Here is a 22,350-nt window from a genome sequence, read left to right as displayed (position 1 = left end):
CAAACAAAATGTTTTATTGCCAAATGTTCACAAAAAGGACGTCACGAGGAACATGCTCAAAAACAAAGTAACAACTGAAAACGCTCGACAAAGCACGAGGAAGACGCTGAGGACTACACGTGGCGACAGGCAGGAGATCACTGAGAGCTCGAGCGAGGTGCACAAGCATAGGGAACAATCCGGCACAGGAGACAATGAGAGAGTGGCTTAAGTAGCTGGCTGATTAGGCAGAAACAAGCTGCAGGTGTGCTGGAAGCCCTGCTCCCAGTGATCGCCCCGCCTCCCGGCACACCCCCTGCAGACAGAGGGAGAGAGATATCAGAAACATGCTTTCACAGAAAACGACAAAAAACAGGACCATAACACAAAGATCAGTTAAAAGTAGAATGCAGGCAAAAAAAACAGACAACAAGCAGGCTACAAATGAGAAATTACATCTATCCAACATCTTTTTTCAAAGTGTGCCAAAGTGAGGAAATTAACTGTTGTATAATAGACAACAGTTACAAACATGTTATAGAACATATTATAGAACATATATACAGTTCTATTACTATAGCCTCCTTCCATTCAATGTGCTCCTGGCTGGGTGCTGGCTGGGTTCTGGCTTGGTCCTGGCTAGGTCCTGGCGCTTCCTCCTCCTGCCGTCTCTATCCCCAGCCCAGTAAAACCACTTTTTAATTGCTTTTGCAATCTCATTATCAGTGGCTGAAGAGCAGGCGGGGTTTCTTCTCACAGCTTCTAAAAGTAATAGCATATACACAAAGACAAAACAAACAGATTTACTAAATCTACTATAACCTCGGAATGCTTCATTAAAAGCTTTAATACAGTTATTAAACTTACCCACTACCACCGCTTTTAGATGAAGCCTTTCAAAGGCCAGCTTTCCATTTACACCACTCCAGGTTACTTTTAGAGCCAGATCATTTCTCATGGCTCGTTTGAGGATGCCCCGAACTGTGTCTTTCATAGTGGCACCCCCAGCAAGTCCTTGAGAGGTGACCTGAAAATAGCGGAAGAGAATTACCTGCATTGATTTGCATTGAACTATCATTACATTACCCTAATCTAAACGAAACCTAACCTAAACAGGGCCCTCTTGCGAATGTTACATGCATCACTGTATGCCATTTTGCACTGAAAACAAAAAAGGAAAATAAAGGGAAAACATCATTAGTTTTATTGAAGAAAAAACAAACAAATAAAAAAATATTAATGCCAAACAATGCCAAAAAGTAGTACGGAGCCCCAGACATGACATGGGGGAAAAAAATAAATAAATTGTGGCCACAAATTAGTATTTTGTGGGAACGAAATACTAATTCGTTCATGTCATGTCTGGGGCTCCATAAAAAAGAATATTGAAGACGTTTTTTTTTTTGAGAAACATACAAAAACTAACACAACCTCATAGTGGAAAAAAAAATAATAGTGGAGGGGGACAACAGTATTTCATAATACAGCACATTATACAATTAACAAATAATCAACATTGAAAATGATAGGAGTGATGTACAGTATGCAATAATTGAGTGAGCAATGCTAGCTATGCTAGCTATCTGCGTAAAGGTTAGGAAGCTATCAATTATACTTTCCTATTCCTTCCTATTAAGTTCTCTCTGTGTAATAACATTGATATTGTAGTTTAATTGAATGGGCTGGGTCTGCCTGTTTTACAAGAATCAAGTTTGCTACCAGTTAGCTCGTTTATTAGCCACCACACAGTTAGCCTACAGTTACAGTTAGAGTAACAGTTAGGCTACTTTAAAAATACTAACCTTAAAGGAAAACGTCAACCTTATTGGGTATTTTAAAGGGGCAATGACAGAAAATCAGATTTTACAATTAACCTTTACTAAGTATACATTTATAATATTTTAATATGTACATACCTCAGTGTTGATCCTGCTTTTAAAATGAAGTGGGGTTCTCTTCTGGGTAGAAATTCCCACTGTTTGCGCAGTGTTTTGGCTTTACAGAAATATGCCAAAACACATCCAAAACACATCCATACAGTACAGGCCAAAAGTTTGGACACACCTTCTCATTCAATGCGTTTTCTTTATTTTCATGACTACTTACATTGTAGATTCTCACTGAAGGCATCAAAACTATGAATGAACACATGTGGAGTTATGTACTTAACAAAAAAAGGTGAAATAACTGAAAACATGTTTTATATTCTAGTTTCTTCAAAATAGCCACCCTTTGCTCTGATTACTGCTTTGCACACTCTTGGCATTCTCTCCATGAGCTTCAAGAGGTAGTCACCTGAAATGGTTTCCACTTCACAGGTGTGCCTTATCAGGGTTAATTAGTGGAATTTCTTGCTTTATCAATGGGGTTGGGACCATCAGTTGTGTTGTGCAGAAGTCAGGTTAATACACAGCCCACAGCCCTATTGGACAACTGTTAAAATTCATATTATGGCAAGAACCAATCAGCTAACTAAAGAAAAACGAGTGGCCATCATTACTTTAAGAAATGAAGGTCAGTCAGTCCGGACAATTGCAAAAACTTTAAATGTGTCCCCAAGTGGAGTCGCAAAAACCATCAAGCGCTACAACGAAACTGGCACACATGAGGACCGACCCAGAAAAGGAAGACCAAGAGTCACCTTTGCTCCTGAGGATAAGTTCATCCGAGTCACCAGCCTCAGAAATGGCAAGTTAACAGCAGCTCAGATCAGAGACCAGATGAATGCCACACAGAGTTCTAGCAGCAGACCCATCTCTAGAACAACTGTTAAGAGGAGACTGCGCGAATCAGGCCTTCATGGTCAAATAGCTGCTAGGAAACCACTGCTAAGGAGAGGCAACAAGCAGAAGAGATTTGTTTGGGCCAAGAAACACAAGGAATGGACATTAGACCAGTGGAAATCTGTGCTTTGGTCTGATGAGTCCAAATTTGAGATCTTTGGTTCCAACCGCCGTGTCTTTGTGAGACGCAGAAAAGGTGAACGGATGGATTCCACATGCCTGGTTCCCACTGTGAAGCATGGAGGAGGAGGTGTGATGGTGTGGGGGTGTTTTGCTGGTGACACTGTTGGGGATTTATTCAAAATTGAAGGCACACTGAACCAGCATGGCTACCACAGCATCCTGCAGCGACATGCCATCCCATCCGGTTTGCGTTTAATTGGACGATCATTTATTTTTCTACAGGACAATGACCCCAAACACACCTCCAGGCTGTGTAAGGGCTATTTGACCAAGAAGGAGAGTGATGGAGTGCTGCGGCAGATGACCTGGCCTCCACAGTCACCGGACCTGAACCCAGTCGAGATGGTTTGGGGTGAGCTGGACCGCAGAGTGAAGGCAAAGGGGCCAACAAGTGCTAAACACCTCTGGGAACTCCTTCAAGACTGTTGGAAAACCATTTCAGGTGACTACCTCTTGAAGCTCATGGAGAGAATGCCAAGAGTGTGCAAAGCAGTAATCAGAGCAAAGGGTGGCTATTTTGAAGAAACTAGAATATAAAACATGTTTTCAGTTATTTCACCGTTTTTTGTTAAGTACATAACTCCACATGTGTTCATTCATAGTTTTGATGCCTTCAGTGAGAATCTACAATGTAAATAGTCATGGAAATAAAGAAAACGCATTGAATGAGAAGGTGTGTCCAAACTTTTGGCCTGTACTGTATGTTCACAGCACCAGAGTTCTTCTTATTATTGCCAATTTAACAGAGGTAGGTTACAGTGCAAAAAGTAACACAAGGACATCATTTCTAAGTAAAACACCATATTCCCTGCATTGTATTAGTGATGAAAATATAAGTGTTAACATCAGCGTCAATCGGCCAACTTTTGGCCGATTGCCGATTATTCTCTAATGGCTATAATTGGCCAATTAAATCGGCCGGCTGATAAATTGGTCGGGCCCTAGTAGAGACAGCTATTCAAGCCATTCTAATAGGGGAATTGAATTCCCTTTTTATGTGACCTTCAGAAATTTAACTAGCTAACCAGATATTTCAACAAGGATTTACTGAACAACTGAACATTTTCCATACACTGCCTAAAACATCAAACAAAGCCTGCCAAAAAAGGAAAGAAAAAGAAAACAAGGAAGATGGAGAGTAAAGTTTGGATGGCCAGGATATTTGCAATATTTGCAAAGCCATATGATGATTTAAAAGATCCCATGAAGACTGAGGATTAGATCATGTGTATTATTTGGCCTATGAGATATGTGGTGAGGAGAATGGCCTCATAGAAGATGGGGAGAGATTCACTTGCACTGGCTGTAGGCCTAGTGACGTGTAAAATAATCTACTGTACAAACAGCAGAAGTCAAATTTAGCCTGTGTGAATTAATTATAAGAAGAGATGTTCATGAAGGTTCCTCTTTTTATATTAAAAAAAAAATTAAACCCATTAAAAAATAGTGCGAGAGGGCCAGGAGGGCCAATAAAGGTGTCCCACTTTTTAAGATTTTGATGTTTGTTATTAAGATATTGAATGGTCTGGCCCCCCAGTACTTAGTTGAACTCATCCATGTTCACACACCAGCTAGAGCTCTGAGGTCATCAAATGACTTGCTTCTAGATGTCCCGATATCTAGGCTCAAAACTAAAGGCGACCGAGCCTTCGCGGTGGCTGTTCCAAAATTGTAGAACAGCTTACCACTGTATATTAGATCTGCCCAGACTCTTGAGATATTTAAGTCGTTGCTGAAGACCCATCTTTTCTCGTTAGCATTTGACGCATGTTGAGCCGAACATTGCCGATGTATGGACTGTTTTTATTGAATTTTGTGCCTATTGTGCACTTTATTTTGTTTTCTATTGTTACTCTTGTGTGCTCTAATACTGTATTTTTCTATTTCTATAGTTGAATTTTAATACTTTAGTGCTTTCTAGATTGTACAGCACTTTGGCAAACCTCGGTTGTTTTAAATGTGCTATATAAATAAATTTGACCTTTGACCTTTGACAGTAGCACCTGGTAAAATGTGGGTTTGGGTTACTGTGAGTTTCAGGAAGAGTCATCCATCCCATCTTTAATATTTATTTCTTTTTTCTTCTGCATTGTGTATTTGGGCTCTGAGGCTATTTAGAGTAGTATCATATGTAGGGCTAAGACATTTGGATCATGATTAAAAATGACGCAGAAGGGAAATTATCAGAAAATGTCGCACTTTACCAGTATTCACTCTACTTGATTTGTCTAATTCAAACTTTTAAAGCCTCATATTTAAGTTTGGAAAGCATTTAAATGAAGCAAAATGAATGAAATCAAATAAACCTGGGGCTTTGGGGGGCCATTGATCTATTCTTCCCATATTACGCAGCATATTAGCATTTCATGTATAAATAGGCACACATTTTTCAACCAGAGATTCACTAAAAAATATGCAGGATCATGGTGTCCAGATTACAAACTGAGTCTTATAAATCTGAGCACAGTTAAATTAATAGGTAAAAAAAACTTTCAAGTAGCTTTGAAATAAGACAAAAAGGCCAATTTTGCTTGCAATAAACATTGCTTAATAAATTAATGTAAAAAATGTTTAAAATCTATCTATCTATCTATCTATCTATCTATCTATCTATCTATCTATCACACGCCTCTTTCAGGGAAAGGTTTCAGAGAGTAACCCTACATAAGCTGTTCTCCAGTAATGGAATGTCTGTTTTCTGTACAATACAAAATGACTACTGATGCTAGACAATAGACCTTGTTCAAGGCAGACATTTTGACACGTCAGAGTAGGAGCAACACAGGTGTGTTCAATGACACTAATGACAGCTGCGTTCCACTTAGCGGAGACCCTGGTATTGTCCATGTTGGCTAAATGTTACTAGCTTACTGGGACACTGAATGGAACTCAGCCATCCTTAATGTTATCAGTTTCACCTGTGCTTTTTCTACTGACATAAGTCAAAATGTCTGCTGTGAAAAAGGTCCATGGCTTTGAATGTTTCGCACCATTCCTTCAATTTTTGAAATGCTAGCTCTCAACAATACATTTTTTATTAATATAACATAACAATAATTTATATTACATTATCTTATTAATTACAGTTGATACATAAAGACTATTTTACTCCTTTTCCTGCACCATATTTATTTGAATTTAAATAAGTACAAACAAAGACGGTGGATAAGGGACAAACCAGTAATCCAGTATCTTTGGTACAAACATAGCCTACACGTAAAGCACCTGATTTTGCGACATTTCCGGTTGCTGCTGTGTCGTTTTGCTTTACGACAATTGTGACAAACCAGAAGAGTGAACTGCTGGCTACAGAGTTCTTTGGAAAGTCAGGTGATGTTTTCCACCTCAACGCAAACAAAAACGAAATGACCTGAGGTACGACAACTTGATGACTGCCCTACACGCCAGCTGAAGGATTTGACAATAACTCACGATGCGACAAACAATAACACATTTTCAACAGTTTTCCTTCTCAGCGCTAGCTACTTAGCTAAGCTAACTTAGCCAGACGCTAACGAAGCCAGTTTGTCAGCTTTCACTCTGGGTAACTTGTTTTGAGTGCGACCAGAATTCCATGTGACATCCTGGAATTTCCGACCTTAAGCACCCTGGGTGCCGTTTGTAAACGCTGACTCATAGCTGGGCTTCCTTAGTTTAAACACACAATGTGGCTACAGCAAAGACTGAAGGGGCTACCAGGCTTGTTATCGAGCAGCTGGGCGAGAAGATTGCTCATAGGACTGCTGCTCTTCATCATCTTCTACTGGTATCTGGGAGCAGAGCGCAGATGGAGCTTCTTCAGCGGCTCGACCATGCCCGGTGGGGCTGCCGGACAGTGCCTACTGACTGAAATCCACAGGTGGAAGTCTTTCGTAGAACGAGGAGAGGGGATATACAGCGCACCTCAGGAACAACTAGATACACCTTTTGTATCAGGTAACGGCCATATTCTTATTGACATTGACTCCAACAAACTGTGGGTAGCGTCGTCGGCCCAGCCCGGCTCGGCTCCGGTCCACCAGACTGAATACTCACCGAGAGTCGGTGTCCACCTGGAGGGGAAACGTGCTGAGGCTCAGGCTACCATGCTGTGGTTCCGGAAAGGATCCGTGTTGTCGGTCCGCTGTGCCACACCAGCCGCTCTGCAGTCACCCCGGGACTGTGTCACCATCAGAGAGGAGTTCATCGCGCATAGAAGCAGACCTAACGTGTATCTCCAACGAATCCACATCAACAACCCGTCTGACAGGGCCGCCTCCTTGGAAGTTTCGTCTGACAACCCCTCCTTTGGTAGCAAGTTCTCCAGCAGTGTGGAGAAAGTGGAGGACAGAGACATAGTGCTCTCCTCTGGCAGAGTGCCTGTGGAGAATAACCACATGGTGCTGGTGGTGGTGGTCACCAAGAAGCTCATCGGCAGGATCCAGGTCTCTGCCAAATCAGATTACAAAGACAACATCCTGTCAGTGGTGTGGACCTCAGAGCCCATCGAGCCCTCCAAGCTGGAGGAGACCTTCAGCACCCTCAGAGATGGAGCCAAAAAGGAGCTGGGGGAGCTGCTCAGGGCCAGTGTGGAGGACCTAGTGGAGGATCACCAGCAGGCCTGGATGGACCTCTTTATTTCAGGTGAGCAGAGGTTGGAGCACCAAGTGGCTCTGAGTTTTAAAGAAGCATACTAGGGTTTAAGGGATCATAGTCCATTTACTAACAATCACATACATGGCATATGGAGCAATGGCGGTCTGAAATGTTAGCAAGAACACTCAAAAATGTAAAATAGTACAGCATGCCTTAGAAAGTAGTCATTAATTCAGCTAAAACATACTAATACACTGATATGTGCTTTTGAAGGTCAAAGATCATAATAAATGTTATAATCTTATACTAGCTACATTTACAGCAGGGCTATAAAAACACTTAACCTAGATACCGATTGATACATTAAAGGCAATGATAGAACTGTGAAGAGAACACATGACCTCTGCAGAGCTAAACTCTATAGGGATTTTATGACAGATACTGTTTGCTCACGTGTTCTCACAGTAGGTTAGGTTGGTTTTAAACATTACATAGCCTTTAAAGATGTCAGTGTTTGTTTGGGTGGTTGCAGCAGTGTCTGCGTGGAGCCCAAATGCTTTGCTGTCTGGAAATGTGAGTATCCTCTGCTAGGAGCTAAATAAGGCAGAAACAGACAGTTGTGTACTTAAGATAACATAGTCATCACCATACCTTGGGAGCTTTCTTCTGTTCCATAGGGTGACAGTCTCACTAAATAATGTTTTCAGTAGGGATGTCCCAATCCAGCTTTTTCACTTCCAATCCGATACCGATATTACAGCCTTGAGTTTTGGCCGATACCGATACCAATCCGATCCAAGCGCGTATTATACATATTCACTTATTTTGTTGTCAGTCATGTTAGAAAAGGTTTGATTATGGGGCGTCGGTGGCTTAGTGGTAGAGCAGGCGCCCCATGAACAAGGCAGTTGCCGCAGCAGCCCGGGTTCGACTCCAGCCTGTGGCCCTTTGCTGCATGTCTCTCCCTCTCTCTCTCCCCCTTTCACACTTCACTATCCTATCAATTAAAGGCAAAAATGCCCATAAAATATCTTTAAAAAAAAAGAAAAAGAAAAAAGAAAAGGTTTGTTTAAGCAATATTACTCTAACAAGAACAACCACTTAATCAGGTTAGGTAGAATGATCCACAACAGTTGGTATGAGAAACTGACCCGTTTATTGTTAACAGGGTTAAATAAACAAACTGTAAACTTGAACATTAACATTAAATAAAAAATATAGCTGGTTTGCTTTGGCTGCTTTGGCCCCTTAATAAATAGAAAATAAATCAACACAAGAAATCTTTAAAATGTCTAACATTGAAATTAAAATAGCAGCAAGACTCCACACACTTGTGCTTTGGCCCCCTAATAAATAAAACATAGATTAACACCACAAGACATTGTTGACATGTAACAAACAATGCAGCCTTTCCTTTTCAGTTATTTTAGTAGTGTCAGTGCAAGCCTGGTACACAGGCACACAATGTTGTACAACTGTTTAAACAAGCAATAGTCCATCCATGGCTCCAATTTCACTAATTGTGCCCAAAACAATGCCATCAGTGCTGTTTAGGAGTGTGTAAACCAAATAAAAATATCACTCTCAAAAAACCAGAGCAGAAAACAAATAGTCAATCAATCAGTTTTATTTATAAAGCCCAATATCACAAATCACAATTTGCCTCACAGGGCTTTACAGCATACAATGTCTCTCTGTCCTTAGGACCCTCACAGCAGATAAGGAAAAACTCCCCAAAAAAACCCTTTAACGGGGGAAAAAAACAGTAGAAACCTCAGGAAGAGCAACTGAGGAGGGATCCCTCTTCCAGGACGGACAGACGTGCAATAGATGTTGTACAGAACAGATCAGCATAATAAATTAACAGTAATTCGTATGACACAATGAGAGAGAGAGAGAGAGAGAGATGCAGGTAATGACAGTAGCTTACAACAACATTATTGAAAGTAATAATATTATAGTTATAGTTCTGGTTACTGTGGTACAATATGTTGAAAGTATGTATTAATATCTGGCAGTATACATGTGTGACAATAATCATATGTGTATAATAACAGTAGAAGTATGACTGATGACTAATGATGGCAGCAGCAGCAGGAGGCATCTGGCAGGACCACGGCAGCAGCACAACCACACACATCAACAATGCTATCCAGGCACCGCTGCGATATGAGTTAATCTGAGAGACAGAGGAGCACAAAGGCTCCGGAGAAGAAGCCGAGTTAGTGACATCCAGAATGGCCGAGTTAGCAAGATGCAGTAATAGGATACGAGAGAGAGAGAGAGAAAGAGAGGGAGATAAGATGCCCGGTGTATTATAGGGGGTCCTCTGGCAGACTAGGCCTAAGTCAGCCTATAAGCTTTATCAAAGAGGAAAGTCTTAAGTCTAGTCTTAAATGTGGAGATGGTGTCTGCTTCCCGGACTGTAACAGGAAGATGATTCCACAGGAGAGGAGCCTGATAGCTGAAGGCTCTGGCTCCTGATCTACTTTTGGAGACTTTAGGGACCACGAGTAACCCTGCATTCTCAGAGCGCAGTGTTCTGGTGGGATAATAAGGCACTGTGAGCTCTCTAAGATATGAAGGAGCTTGACCATTTAGAGCTTTATAAGTTAACAGTAGGATTTGCAATTCAATTCTGGATTTTACAGGGAGCCAGTGCAGAGAAGCTCAAACAGGAGAAATATGATCTCATTTATTAGTTCCTGTTAGTACACGTGCTGCTGCATTCTGAATTAGCTGGAGAGTTTTTAAGGACTTACTAGAGCTACCTGATAATAGAAAGTTACACTAATCCAGCCTTGAGGTAACAAAAGCGTGGACCAATTTTTCTGCATCTTTTTGGGTCAGGATAGGCCTAATTTTCGCAGTATTACGCAGATCAAAAAATGCAGTCCGTGAGGTTTGTTTTAAATGAGAATTAAAAGACAAATCTTGATCAAATGTTACTCCGAGGTTTCTTACGGTAGTGCTAGAGGCCAGAGCAATGCCATCTAGAGAAACTATGTAATCAGATAAAGAGTCTCTGAGTTGTTTGGGGCCAAGAACAATAACTTCAGTTTTGTCTGCATTTAACATCAGGAAATTGATGCTCATCCAAGTTTTTATGTCTTTAAGGCAGTTATGGAGTTTAGTTAATTGATTACTTTCTTCTGGCTTCATCGATAAATACAACTGTGTATCATCCGCATAACAATGGAAATTTATAGAGTGATTTCTAATGATGTTACCTAAAGGAAGCATAGAGTAAATAGGATTGGTCCGAGCACAGAACCTTGCGGAACTCCAAAACAAACTTTAGTACATAAGGATGAGTCATTATGAACGTGAACAAACTGAAAACGATCAGATAAATAAGATTTAAACCAGCTTAGTCCAGAACCTTTCAGGCCAATTAAGTGATCCAGTCTCTGCAGTAGAATTTGATGGTCAATAGTGCCGAACGCCGCACTAAGATCTAATAAAACAAGTACAGAGACGAGTCCTTTGTCTGAAGCAATCAGAAGGTCATTTGTAATTTTAACTAGTGCTGTCTCAGTGCTATGATGCACTCTAAATCCTGACTGAAATTCCTCAAATAAATTATTATCATGGAGAAAATCACACAGCTGGTCTGCGACTACTTTCTCAAGGATCTTTGACATAAAGGGAAGATTAGATATTGGTCTATAGTTGGCTAACACCTCTGAATCCAGGGTGGGCTTTTCTAGTAGAGGTTTAATTACAGCTACCTTAAAAGACTGTGGTACATAGCCTGTTAATAAGGATATATTGATCATATCTAATATCATATCTATATCACATCATCCAATTTGCAATTTAATTTTGTCTTTAATGTTATTATATTATCTTTGTAATATGATTATCTTATATAATGTTATTACTATCCTAAAACATTCTCCAGGTCCTCTGTAACTCTGCAGGACTTATTTCCACCCTGCCCAGCAGCAGTACCGTGGCGAACGGTCCCTAACTGCGGGGAGAACGGAGCAGGCTTCCCCGGAGGTCCGCTGCTTTTCCCGGTCCCTCTTCTCCACACTTTGGGCTCTAGTTTCGCAGAGCGGGCGAGGCGGGGGCGCACCTGCGCTTCGCCAACTGGGTGTGGCCAGGCGGATTTTGCAAGTTTGGCACACCGTGTGCGCTGGCGCAGCTACTCGTCTGTCCCACCTCCGTCCCTCCTACCTGCGCAAGTCGGAAAGAGGGAGGAGAGAAGGCGTGGAGTGGGTTTTACACACATCACACCAATCAAATGAGCCCCTCTCCTCGCCCTTAAATGTGCCGCACGAAGGCGTAATGAGAGTTTGCTCAATTCGCCATGGCAGAAGAGAGCAGCAGCGTCAGACGGCCAAACTTCTCCCAGGAGGAAACTAATGTTTTGGTCCGGAAGGTCCAAGCTCGCAGTGTCCAAATATATGGAACTGCGAGCAGACCTCCACGGGCTGATGATGCAAAGGTAGCCTGGGAGGAGGTTACCACATTACGCCATTTCCATTACGCGTGTCAAACGTGCCAAATGGTGCCAATCCCCTTTGATCTGACATCAGATGTGACGGGACAGTCGATATAGAGATACATTTATGTGCTGATTGCAGATAGTTGCATTGAATAGTGGTTTGGTGGCTATTTATTGCATTATTAATGTGCCTGATATTCTGGAAACCTGCCTGTGAGGTTTTGGTGACGTGTGCGCACTGTCCGCCGGTCAGCCCAACTTCGGCTTACACCAGCTGCGCTCCCCCTGCGCTGACAGTAGACCTGGTTTCAGATGGCGTGCTTTTAGCGCACCTTCGGCGAAGCCTTTTGGCACGAAACTGTCACTGCGCCAAGCTGGATCTGTCGACACCTCCCCCTGCTGTGCCACCACACCCATCTCAGCGCACCTCGGTCTGCCAAACTACCAAACTGAGCACGCCTCGGGTTGCGCTGCTCGAAACTAGCTCTGCGTGGGGTTCGCCACCCTGCGCTGCGCCGGGAAACTAGAGCCCTTTGACTTATTTCCACCCAGCCGACAGTGGGACTTATATTCATTGTGCCGACAGTGTGTGTCACACGGGGAACAGAGAAGAGGGAAGGCGGCTGGAGTTCCTCCAACATTTGCGGTTAGATTATCATATTTTTTTATTGACAAAATTATAGGCTGCTTCGGCTGATTTTTTTTTTTATGCGCACATGTGCCCCTAAATATTTTTTTACAGTTCGCACACATGTATTTTTAGTCGAGTGAAATGCTCGCACTGTCAAGCGCTGGATCTGACAGCCTGAGCACATCGGCACAAAACGCTATGGCGTTCGAGATATTATTTATATCATGAGAAGTCAATACTTAGGCAGCCTAAATCTTTTATTTAGAAACTATGGCGAGTCAAATTAAACTATGGCGGGCCGCCATAGTTTCGTTAATTAATGGGAAACACTGATCTGAGGACGGTTAGGAGCTGAATTGCATGTCAAATACAGGGGGAGAAATAAGACGGCAAATAGTAATAGTCGCATTAAAAAATCGATTTTTCAAAAATAAAACGACTATTCGAAATTCGAAAATCGTGACCCATCCCTAGTCATAGTAATTGATCCTTGGAAATACACTACATTAGGGCTGGGCGGTATGACAAAATTTTCATATGTTTTTTAAAAAATCATATCGGTTACGGTATTTGACAGTATTGTGCTCGGGTTCAGCCCACTTGACATGCTGCTGTGTTGTGCTATGGCGTATTCAAGTGCTGGAATTTGTTATTTACTTGACAATGCCATCGGGGCGAAACTCCGCCGTGCACGATACAGAGAGCAGGGGAGAATTGTAAACGGCAGTGCGCCGCTGCTAGTTGCATATAGGGGAAACACTGCTGAGTTCTTCTGGGTCATTGTGTACAGTTGCTTCGCTTTCAGGGCTCTCTCCGGCAGCCATTCTCGTCTCTAGCACGCCTGTGGTGTGCAGTGGTGAAATGGGTCCCCGCTGAAACACTTTCCCGCCTCGCATGTTCCGGATGTTGTTTGGGCTATTCACCAGTATTGTGGTATATGAAAAATTCATATCATAACGAAAATAAATACCGGTTTTCGGTAGGTACCGGTATAACGTGCAGCCCTACACTACATGCCAGGTTTTTGTGAAGTTGTGCTTCTGCTCCTTTGTTATTTCAGGTGTTGAAATGAGGAAGATCACAGACTCCCACACACCATCAAGTCGCACAGTGAACACCACCCTCTACTACATCCTGTCCTCCTTTGTGGCTCCCCTGCTGGATCGAAGATTGAGTGGCGAGGAGCGCGCCCATCTCGAGTCCAGCCTCAACTATGCCGACCACTGCTTCAGCGGCCACGCCACCATGCACGCAGAGAACCTGTGGCCCGAGAGGGTGAGCAGTACCGCTCAGATCCTGCAGCTAGTCACGCTGTGGACTCTGACACTGCAGAAGAGAGGCTGCAAAGTGCTGGTGGCGGCCGGAGCCCACGGAGCCATGCAGGGCATGGTGCTCAGTTTCGGTGGCCTTCAGTTCACAGAGAACCACCTTCAGTTTCAGGCTGACCCAGACGTGCTGCACAACAGCTATGCCCTGAGAGGAATTCACTACAACCAGGACCTTATTAACCTGGCAGTGCTGCTTGATGTGGAGGGGAAACCTTTTCTTCATGTGTCGGTGAAGCCACAGGAGAAACCGGTGAAGCTGTATGCCTGCGAGGCCGGCTGCCTCAACGAGCCTGTGGAACTGACATCAGAGATCAAAGGTCACACCTTCCCTGTGATGGTGACACAGCCCATCACACCACTCCTGTACATCTCCACAGACCTGCGCCACCTGCAGGATCTCCGCCACACCCTGCACCTCAAGGCCATCCTGGCCCATGAGGAGCACATGGCCAACAGGTACCCAGGCCTGCCCTTCCTCTTCTGGTTCAGCGTGGCCTCGCTCATAACACTCTTCCACCTATTCCTCTTCAAACTCATATACAACGAGTACTGTGGCCCCGGCGCTAAGCCCCTCTTCAGGAGCAAGGTATAAACACCGGGTAATACATCATAACTGGAAAGAAAAAAACTGCAAACTGTTCAGCTCTGCTCCTTTTTTTTTTCGACCTGTGCGTGTGGTGGCAAAGATTTCCTTTCTCCCTCTCAATGCTCTCTCTGTGGGTTGGTTTTTCAGTTTTGACTTTCACTTTCCCTGAGTGAACTTTGTTTTCCTTCTCATGTGGTACATTTTTGGAATAGGCTGGCATAATAGCCTTACACACCTCCCTTACCCCCCTCTCACAAAAGGTGATTCCACAGTTTTTGTTCTGTGTTGAAGGAGTTTTTAGCAGCTGTTTGCATTTAAGAGACTGTGAGCAATGAAAAATCTGATCTCAGTTAAAAGCATCAGTAGAATAACAGTCCCATTCGAGATCACAGACCATGAAGATACAAGTTAATATTTGGTCTGTTTTGTCATTTTAGCACAGAACCTGTTCCACTGCACTCGTATTTGTGGAATGTAAAGCATTTGTTGATCGCAATGGAAGAAAAAAAAGCACAAGAGTTACTTTCTTTCAGATTAGGATGTTATTTTTTTCCTGTATTTTTACTACATTCACATTGTTCTGACAGAGCATCCATAAAGGACCATACCAGTGTTTTTGCATTTGGAAGAAATCACGTTTACTTAAGTAAAGAAACATTTTCAAAGTGCAACAGGTATTGAGATTTTCAGATGTTTTTTGTCTTTCTTTAAGGAGATCATTCGTTTTCATTAATTTCAGCATAATGTTAAAGTCAGTTTACAGAGACTTGTTTGAGTTAGGTAATCCATTCTGGTCTGTGGTGGTTTGCTTTTATTTTTGTAAAAGTGACTATACTGTTTCCTAAGGTATGAGACATTTCAGTTCCAGCTTTCACCCACAACATTTAAAGATACCCTGTGTAGTATTTGAACTTGAATTTGTTTCATGTGGACAGTTGGTGGCAATAATGTGCCAACAAAGGCAAGGCAAAAATAGACCACAAGCCAATGTAATAAAATGTCTTCTGAGGAAGGAAATGGATTCAACATGTTTGTGACACCTCAAAGATACACAAAGTGGATTTTGTTGAGAAACACTGAATGTAAGCAGATGTTTAGTTTGTACCTCCAAAGGGTACCTTTATCTAAATAACAGCAGCTTTAATGCTTGCTATGACCACGCCCTTACATAAACAAGTTCATAGTCAATTGATTTTTATACTGCAACAGAAATAATGGAAGACATACAGTACGTTTACATGTACAGTGAAGTCGAGCTATGACATTAACTCAACTGGGCCATTTGATTGGACTACTGTCCTTGTCCCAGTATACAAGCACAGGAGGGGAATCCATTACATCACAGACCAAACAATCAACAAACAAGTTAGCTATGGTTAGCTAGCGGCAAACTGGTACCATGGTGGACAACTTTACATTTACATATGTTAAGTTCCATATGCAGTCTCATAGGTAAGTATTAGGGGTTGGCGATATAACGACTATGTGCAATATATCGATATATTTTCAAGCAAGATATAGATTTAGACAGTACTGTTTATATCTATATAGGGTCAAGTTGCGTCACATAACGCATACCAGTGTTCATCCCTCCTCTCATACTCACACTCTCACACAGCTCCGCCTGCTCACTCCCAAGTTCACATGCAACACTCAGAGAGACATAGAGCTGCTCCTCTGTTTGATCTGTCTGTTCATTAGTCTACAGTGCGACATCAGTTTATATGTTGCACAAGCTATGCTAAATCAGTCTGTGAGATGAATGAAGTCACTGCAGTAACACACCTCCGATACTGTGGGCCTTTTCCTCCATCACTTTTGGCCATGCTGAATCAAGCCATTCTGCGCCGATATGCGTTTCAGTTTATTGACCTAAGTATGTCCATCTCTGCTATGATAGGTGGAGATATGCCCCGTTTCAGCTTGTTAGTATTCGGCCAGTTGACCTATTTTGCCACAGACCAAACAATGAACAGCAAATGAAGTCATTGGGGACCGCATTTAACAACCGCCAAACTATTACACAACATCTGTTTACAAACTCTCATACAACTCCTGCAGTATAACCATCTTACGCTCAGTATTTCCCAAGTACATGTAATTTCTTAAAATGTTACAATATAAAGAACTTGTGCCTGTGAGAAGCGTGCCCTAAGCATGCCTTAGCATGGGCCTGTGTATCAGTAGTAAAAGTAATGTTTTAGTGAAATTGCATGTGTTTGGGAAGTACTAAGCATCCGCCTGGATAAATGAGACCTGGATAATACTGCACAAGCTGTGTGAGAGTTTGTCAGTAGATGTTTTGATATAGTTGTGCTGTTGTGAAATGGGGTCCCCAGTGACTCTGATTCATGAGGAACATTTTTGGATTCTTCATTTACCGTGGAGGCATGCAATTAAAAAAAACCCCCAAAGTTTTCTTGGTGAATTCAATGTAACATGAGGTGAGTAACTGATATACAGATGGTCACTTTGCAGGTGAAGTGTACCTTTTAACCTAAAATACTGCAGAATGCTGAGAAAAACATGCTTATATTACTGGTTTGGTGTAAAGTCACATGAGCATGATTTTGAGTAACTTAGCAGTAACATTGGTATGGTCCTATTAAATGGCTCTTTAAGGAAAACTTTATTACAGCTTGAATTTAATTTCCGTAGCTCTGTTGCTTGTCATTTATGATAACTGTTGTGTACTCTCCAAGTGGATTATGGAAATCTGGAATGATGGCAACATGGTGAAAAAGGCCCCAATCACACAGAAAGTGTTTTTGCAGGTGGCAAAACGCAAGGTGCACTGCACTGCCTTTTTTTTCCTTAATTGAATGCCACTAGTAACAAAAAAAATGCCTGCTGTGCCTTGTTATTGCTGCCAGGAAACCACCCTATCACCTCCTTACCCTAACCTTTCCATGGAATCAATCTACCATTCATTTATTTTGTTTATTTCACAGTAATTAGTATCTAGTTCCTAAAATGGACAGGCAGAGGATACTTGCTGTAGCTCTGGTTGAGGGTGAGAAGCTATCAGCAAATAGTTTGTTGGGCACAGGGAACAGAGATCTGTGTGAGTACATGAGACCCTAAAAAAGAGGGTGGATCAAGGGCAGTACCACCAGTTGGACCAAGAGCTTCGTCTCCATGATGGTATATTTTAGGGTGACTGGGGGGCAATTTGACAACCTGCTGTCTATCGTCAGGCAATGTAGATCTGGGTATCCAACAGCCACTACCCCCAGTTTCTCCTCCATTGTTTACCAACTGTAAACTTGTTTTCTTGACCACCACAGAAGGCCCGCCTCTCAAATCATCCGATTGGATAATGGGGGAAAAAGTGGAGATAATGTGGGGCACTTTCTTCTCTGAGTTGAAGTTTTTTTGACTCAAGGAGTTCAGAGTGCTTCGGCAAAAACGCGAGGCACCTAGAGTGGAGAAATGCGAGGTGCGAGCAAAAAGCTTTATTCTCATTAAGAACAATCACAAAAAGACACATCCAGCTGCTAAAACACTTTCTGTGTGATCAAGGCCAAATAGGTCCAACGCACATGATCAGACTGTAAACAAACCTTCAGGTTGGCTAAATGTGTTTGGAGAAAAAAAACAAAAGGTGAACAGTAACACGTTTACACGTTTTGCTTGTGCAATGAGGGGTTATTAGCAATATTGCATGTTTGATCACTTGTGGTTTAAACCTTCAAATCAAGTGGTTTAGATAATCTGCTGAATAAGCTGATAGCCTGTTTCCAACCTGTCTGACAGTCCGACTGCTAATGTTTTCTGACATTTCCAGAGCTACGAAAACTAAAATTGAAAGTTGGAATAAATTTCACTCTTCCTTTAAGTGAGATGATTGTCATGGAAACCCAAAGCAAAATAATCCTGAAGAAAAATGAATGAAGCCTAAATTAGACTCGGTGTAGTAAATTGGTGCTAAAAGTCCATAACGTCTATTGTCATGTCAAACAGCTACTTGTTTACAGATGTCCTTACAGAAAGAGATGTTTACCTGCTGCAGGTTAAATGTTCCTTTCTGATCAGCTGTGTGCTCACTTTGCCAGAAGTCTTTATCTATTCCTTTTCCCTGATGATGTTTTATATTGAATCACTCAATTAAATTAACAAGAAATGTATGTGTTGGCTTTGGCTCTTCACTTCTGCCCTGTCAGACCCTTCTATGTTCCAATCACATCTCTCATCCTCAGCATGTGCATGTTTCCATTTCTCCTCGGAGCCACTGTGGATGGGTTGGGTAGTGGCAGTCAGTTTCCAGCTGTTCTAATCTTCCCCTCTGACTTCACCAGGTCACCCGCAAAAGTGAGGATGGCTGCTGTGACACCAGGAATGCTGCTTGAAAACTGCAATGCTATGCACACATTCAACACGTCGTAGTGGCTCTGTTTGACCTTTGCCAACAAGGGTTATATTAAGATGGGTGTGCTGGGGCTGAATGACATCCAGTTTTTGGGGGGGTTTAAATCAATTAGATTAGCAATGATTAAGCGGAAGACAGATGACATGATAAGGCAAGAGAAAGAAGCAACCAAAAATAACAGTATTTGGGTGTGTGGTGTGAGTCAAGTGGCGTCCAAGTGAATGCCAGGACCAAAGGTTTCCCAGCAAAATACTGCATTGTAACGAGATAATGAATGTTATTCATGTTACCTGTCAGTGGTTTGATGTTGTGGCTGAAGGGTATATGTTGACCCACTTTTGCCCCACAGTATATTCTAAAACAGTGGTGAAAGCCTGCCACACACAGATGGATGATAAATGAAACCCAACTAAGCACAGGTGATCATTTGAGGTGTGGTGACTATGACCTCACTGACTTACTTACATTAATAAAGACTTGGCATTCATTATAAGTTGATGCTGATGTCATCAGTTTCTATCTTCTGTCTGTCTGTATCTTCAGCTCTGGATGATTTTAAGCTTTTCCTGCGGTGCGCCTGACACCATTTTTGATTTTTGAAGCTTTTTGTCTGTCCCTCCTCTTCTCTCTTACTTGTCAGCCCTATAATATTAACTGTTATCTAACATTCTGCTGTTGTTTCACTCTGATAAATCTTCCAAGTACAATCAGCCTTGTAACACACTTCTCTGCCTGAGTGAACAGGGTAGAGAGTTTGGAAGCAGCTGCTGCATCGGCTAAGGATTTAGAGAAAAAGTGGTTTATAACAGCTTTGGTTTTATCTCAATACATTTGGCTGTTGGTTTTATTGGTTATGATAGCATTGTACACACCAAAACAACCAAACAAATAGTGATGCTTGATACTGGATTTTTTGCTGATATCTGATATGCACCAACTTATTTGACCGATACCGATAACAATATATCAGCTTTATTCCCAATCTAATTTTAGTGATTATCAGGTCTCTTCTGTGGTGAAATTAACATCATATTATACACACATACTCTTAATGTGATGACCCACCAGCAGATTCTAATTGTTCATTTTAAAGCTAATAATGACTGATACTGATGATGTGCTGATATTTTCATGCATCCCTATAAACAGACCACTTTTCTGTTCAAATGTGACCTATTGGATCAGCTGTAGCTGTGTACACTTCCAAGTGTATGTATTTCACCAATTTAAATGTTTTTTACATTTTGTTCAGGAAATTCACCCCAAATCCAGCCCTCTGCTCGGATCAGGATAATCCTCATTTTTTGGATCAAAGGTATCCCGATCCTACTACAAAGTTTTCAACAACACATTCTGATTTAAGCTAGATCTGATCTGATTTCAGATAGGATCAAATCTTGGAAATTGGCTGATCATTCTGAACCAGATTAAATTTTTAACTGGGCCTTGGAGTTCAAACACAAACACCTGCTGTAATGTCACTGGCTGGTGAGAGGCAGGAGTGCAACATGCTTCAAAGTTTTAACCCATAAGTAACCACATGCCTGTTTGCCACATGTATGTCTTGTTTTTTTTCTTACTGGTTGTTCCTCTTATTCTGACAGATCAAGTCAATTTGATGATGCAACATACTTCTAAGGCCTTGTAAATAATAATTCAAAAATAATGTGTTAACAGAATATTTAAAGATGGTTAAGCTTTTTCATTTTCTGTTTGTGAGTTTTATCCTGTCCTTGTTTCATGTGAACTACTGAGTGTGCCTTCATGGAAAAAGAAGATAATGCATTTAGCTCATGGCTATAGCCATAATCACATAGAATCGTACTTGAATGGTTTGTGATCATAAAAAACTGAAGTTAAACAAAATGCTTTGGGACAGATTGGGGGAGATTAAATCAGGGAACTATTGTGAGAACATTTATAATGATGTCTGACAGTTTATTCCATATATTACTGGGTTTGGACCAGCAATGTGTTTTTGCCACATATGGGGTCTGGGGTGTACCACTGGAATTATACACCTTACAATGTTTAATTCTGATCAATTAAAAAATACATTTAAAAGAATACTTTACCCACAAAATCATTAGTTGTATCAATTACTCACCCTGGTTACACTGAATTCATGCCTATACGGTGAAAGGAGAATTCTACAACAGGAACATTCTTGATGAATTGAAGTAAATGGGGACCACATTTAACAGCAGACCCTATATCAAAGTATCCATTTACAAACTGTCACACAACTCATGTAGTATAATCCAAGTCTCATTTATCCAGTCTTGTGCTCAGTACTTCCCAAACACATGCATTTTCACTAAAACATTACAGTATGAAACACTTCCACATAAACAGTCTCATGCACAGATGAATAGTGTACCTGGGCAAGCGTGTGTTTAAACTCTGTGCACTGAAATGAATGAGCAGAGTTCAAACACACGTTTCAGTTAAAAGTCATGTTTGGGAAGGACTGAGCATACGACTGGATAATTGAGACCTGGATTATACTGCACGAGTTGTGTGAGAGTTTGTAAATGGATGCGTTAGTATAGTTTTTCTGTAGTTACACATGAGCCCCTTCACTTCCTCAAGAATGTTCGCCATTTTTGGATTCTCTGTTCACCGTGGCATGAGAGAAAAACAAACTTTCTTTATGAATTCAACGTAACACACGGTGAGTTATTAATAAGCAAATGATGATTTTGTGGTTGAAGTATCCCGTCAAAGCTGTAATGTTTTTATATTAAAACTTATGTACTGTGAAAAGGGTCACTCATGGTGATAAAGCCACAGAGAATCATCACTGACTTTGCAGTTCCTCTCAGCTGTCTCAGCTGTAAAGAGCATTTAAGCCTCTTTCAGCTCATTGTTTTGGTTTCACAGCCCACAGCACTAGTTTGGTTCAGTCTCAGCAACCTGGTTTCCAGCAGAGGCAGCAGCAGCAGGAAGCTATTTTCATTGTACACACCTGCTGAGCAGCACACAGCAGGCAGACAAAGTTAGAGACTAGCTGGTGAACATAGTGGAGCATTTAGCAGCTTTCATACCTTTACCAGTTGGACACAAACACCACTCCAAATTAATGATAATGTCACTCTGTGTCTGCTGGATGTGTAAATGTGTACAAATAATCTAAACCCTAAACACGTCTCACAACATAAAGATAATGAGGAGCCTCTAACACAGAGTAATACATCTAATCAGTGTGGAGAAGTAGGAGAGAGGGAGGTGCACTCCAGGCACTCAAGAGGTACTACCAGAAAGATCCCAGTAGGAGTCCTTTATTCTATTTAGAGCCTTCAGGTTGAGTCAGCAGTCAGCACCTACTGATGGGAGATGTATATGACATCACCATGACATAATTCATGAATTACAAAATAGCATAGACAAATGGTTAGATTTGCCTATAAACGTGATGGGAAGGATAAATTTAGAATGATATGGTTGCCTAAGTTTCTTTTTA

The 22,350-nt window shown here is 41.7% G+C and overlaps 1 protein-coding gene across 1 annotated transcript; it reads left to right on the top strand.

Moving 5' to 3' along the window:
* Positions 1–6,197: 6,197 nt before the first annotated feature.
* Positions 6,198–20,588, top strand: kiaa2013 (KIAA2013 ortholog). Its single transcript, XM_049581676.1, has 3 exons — positions 6,198–7,568; positions 13,665–14,518; positions 18,817–20,588. The coding sequence occupies exons 1-3, from the start codon at positions 6,611–6,613 to the stop codon at positions 18,865–18,867; spliced, it is 1,863 nt and encodes a 620-aa protein (XP_049437633.1). The 5' UTR covers positions 6,198–6,610; the 3' UTR covers positions 18,868–20,588.
* The last annotated feature ends 1,762 nt before the right edge of the window (positions 20,589–22,350 follow it).

This window comes from Epinephelus fuscoguttatus, linkage group LG7 (assembly GCF_011397635.1).
Source record: "Epinephelus fuscoguttatus linkage group LG7, E.fuscoguttatus.final_Chr_v1".
NCBI classification, from domain to species: Eukaryota; Metazoa; Chordata; class Actinopteri; order Perciformes; family Serranidae; genus Epinephelus; species Epinephelus fuscoguttatus.
The sequence above is the reverse complement of the archived record's forward strand: the minus strand, read 5'-3'. Positions and strand labels throughout refer to the sequence as shown.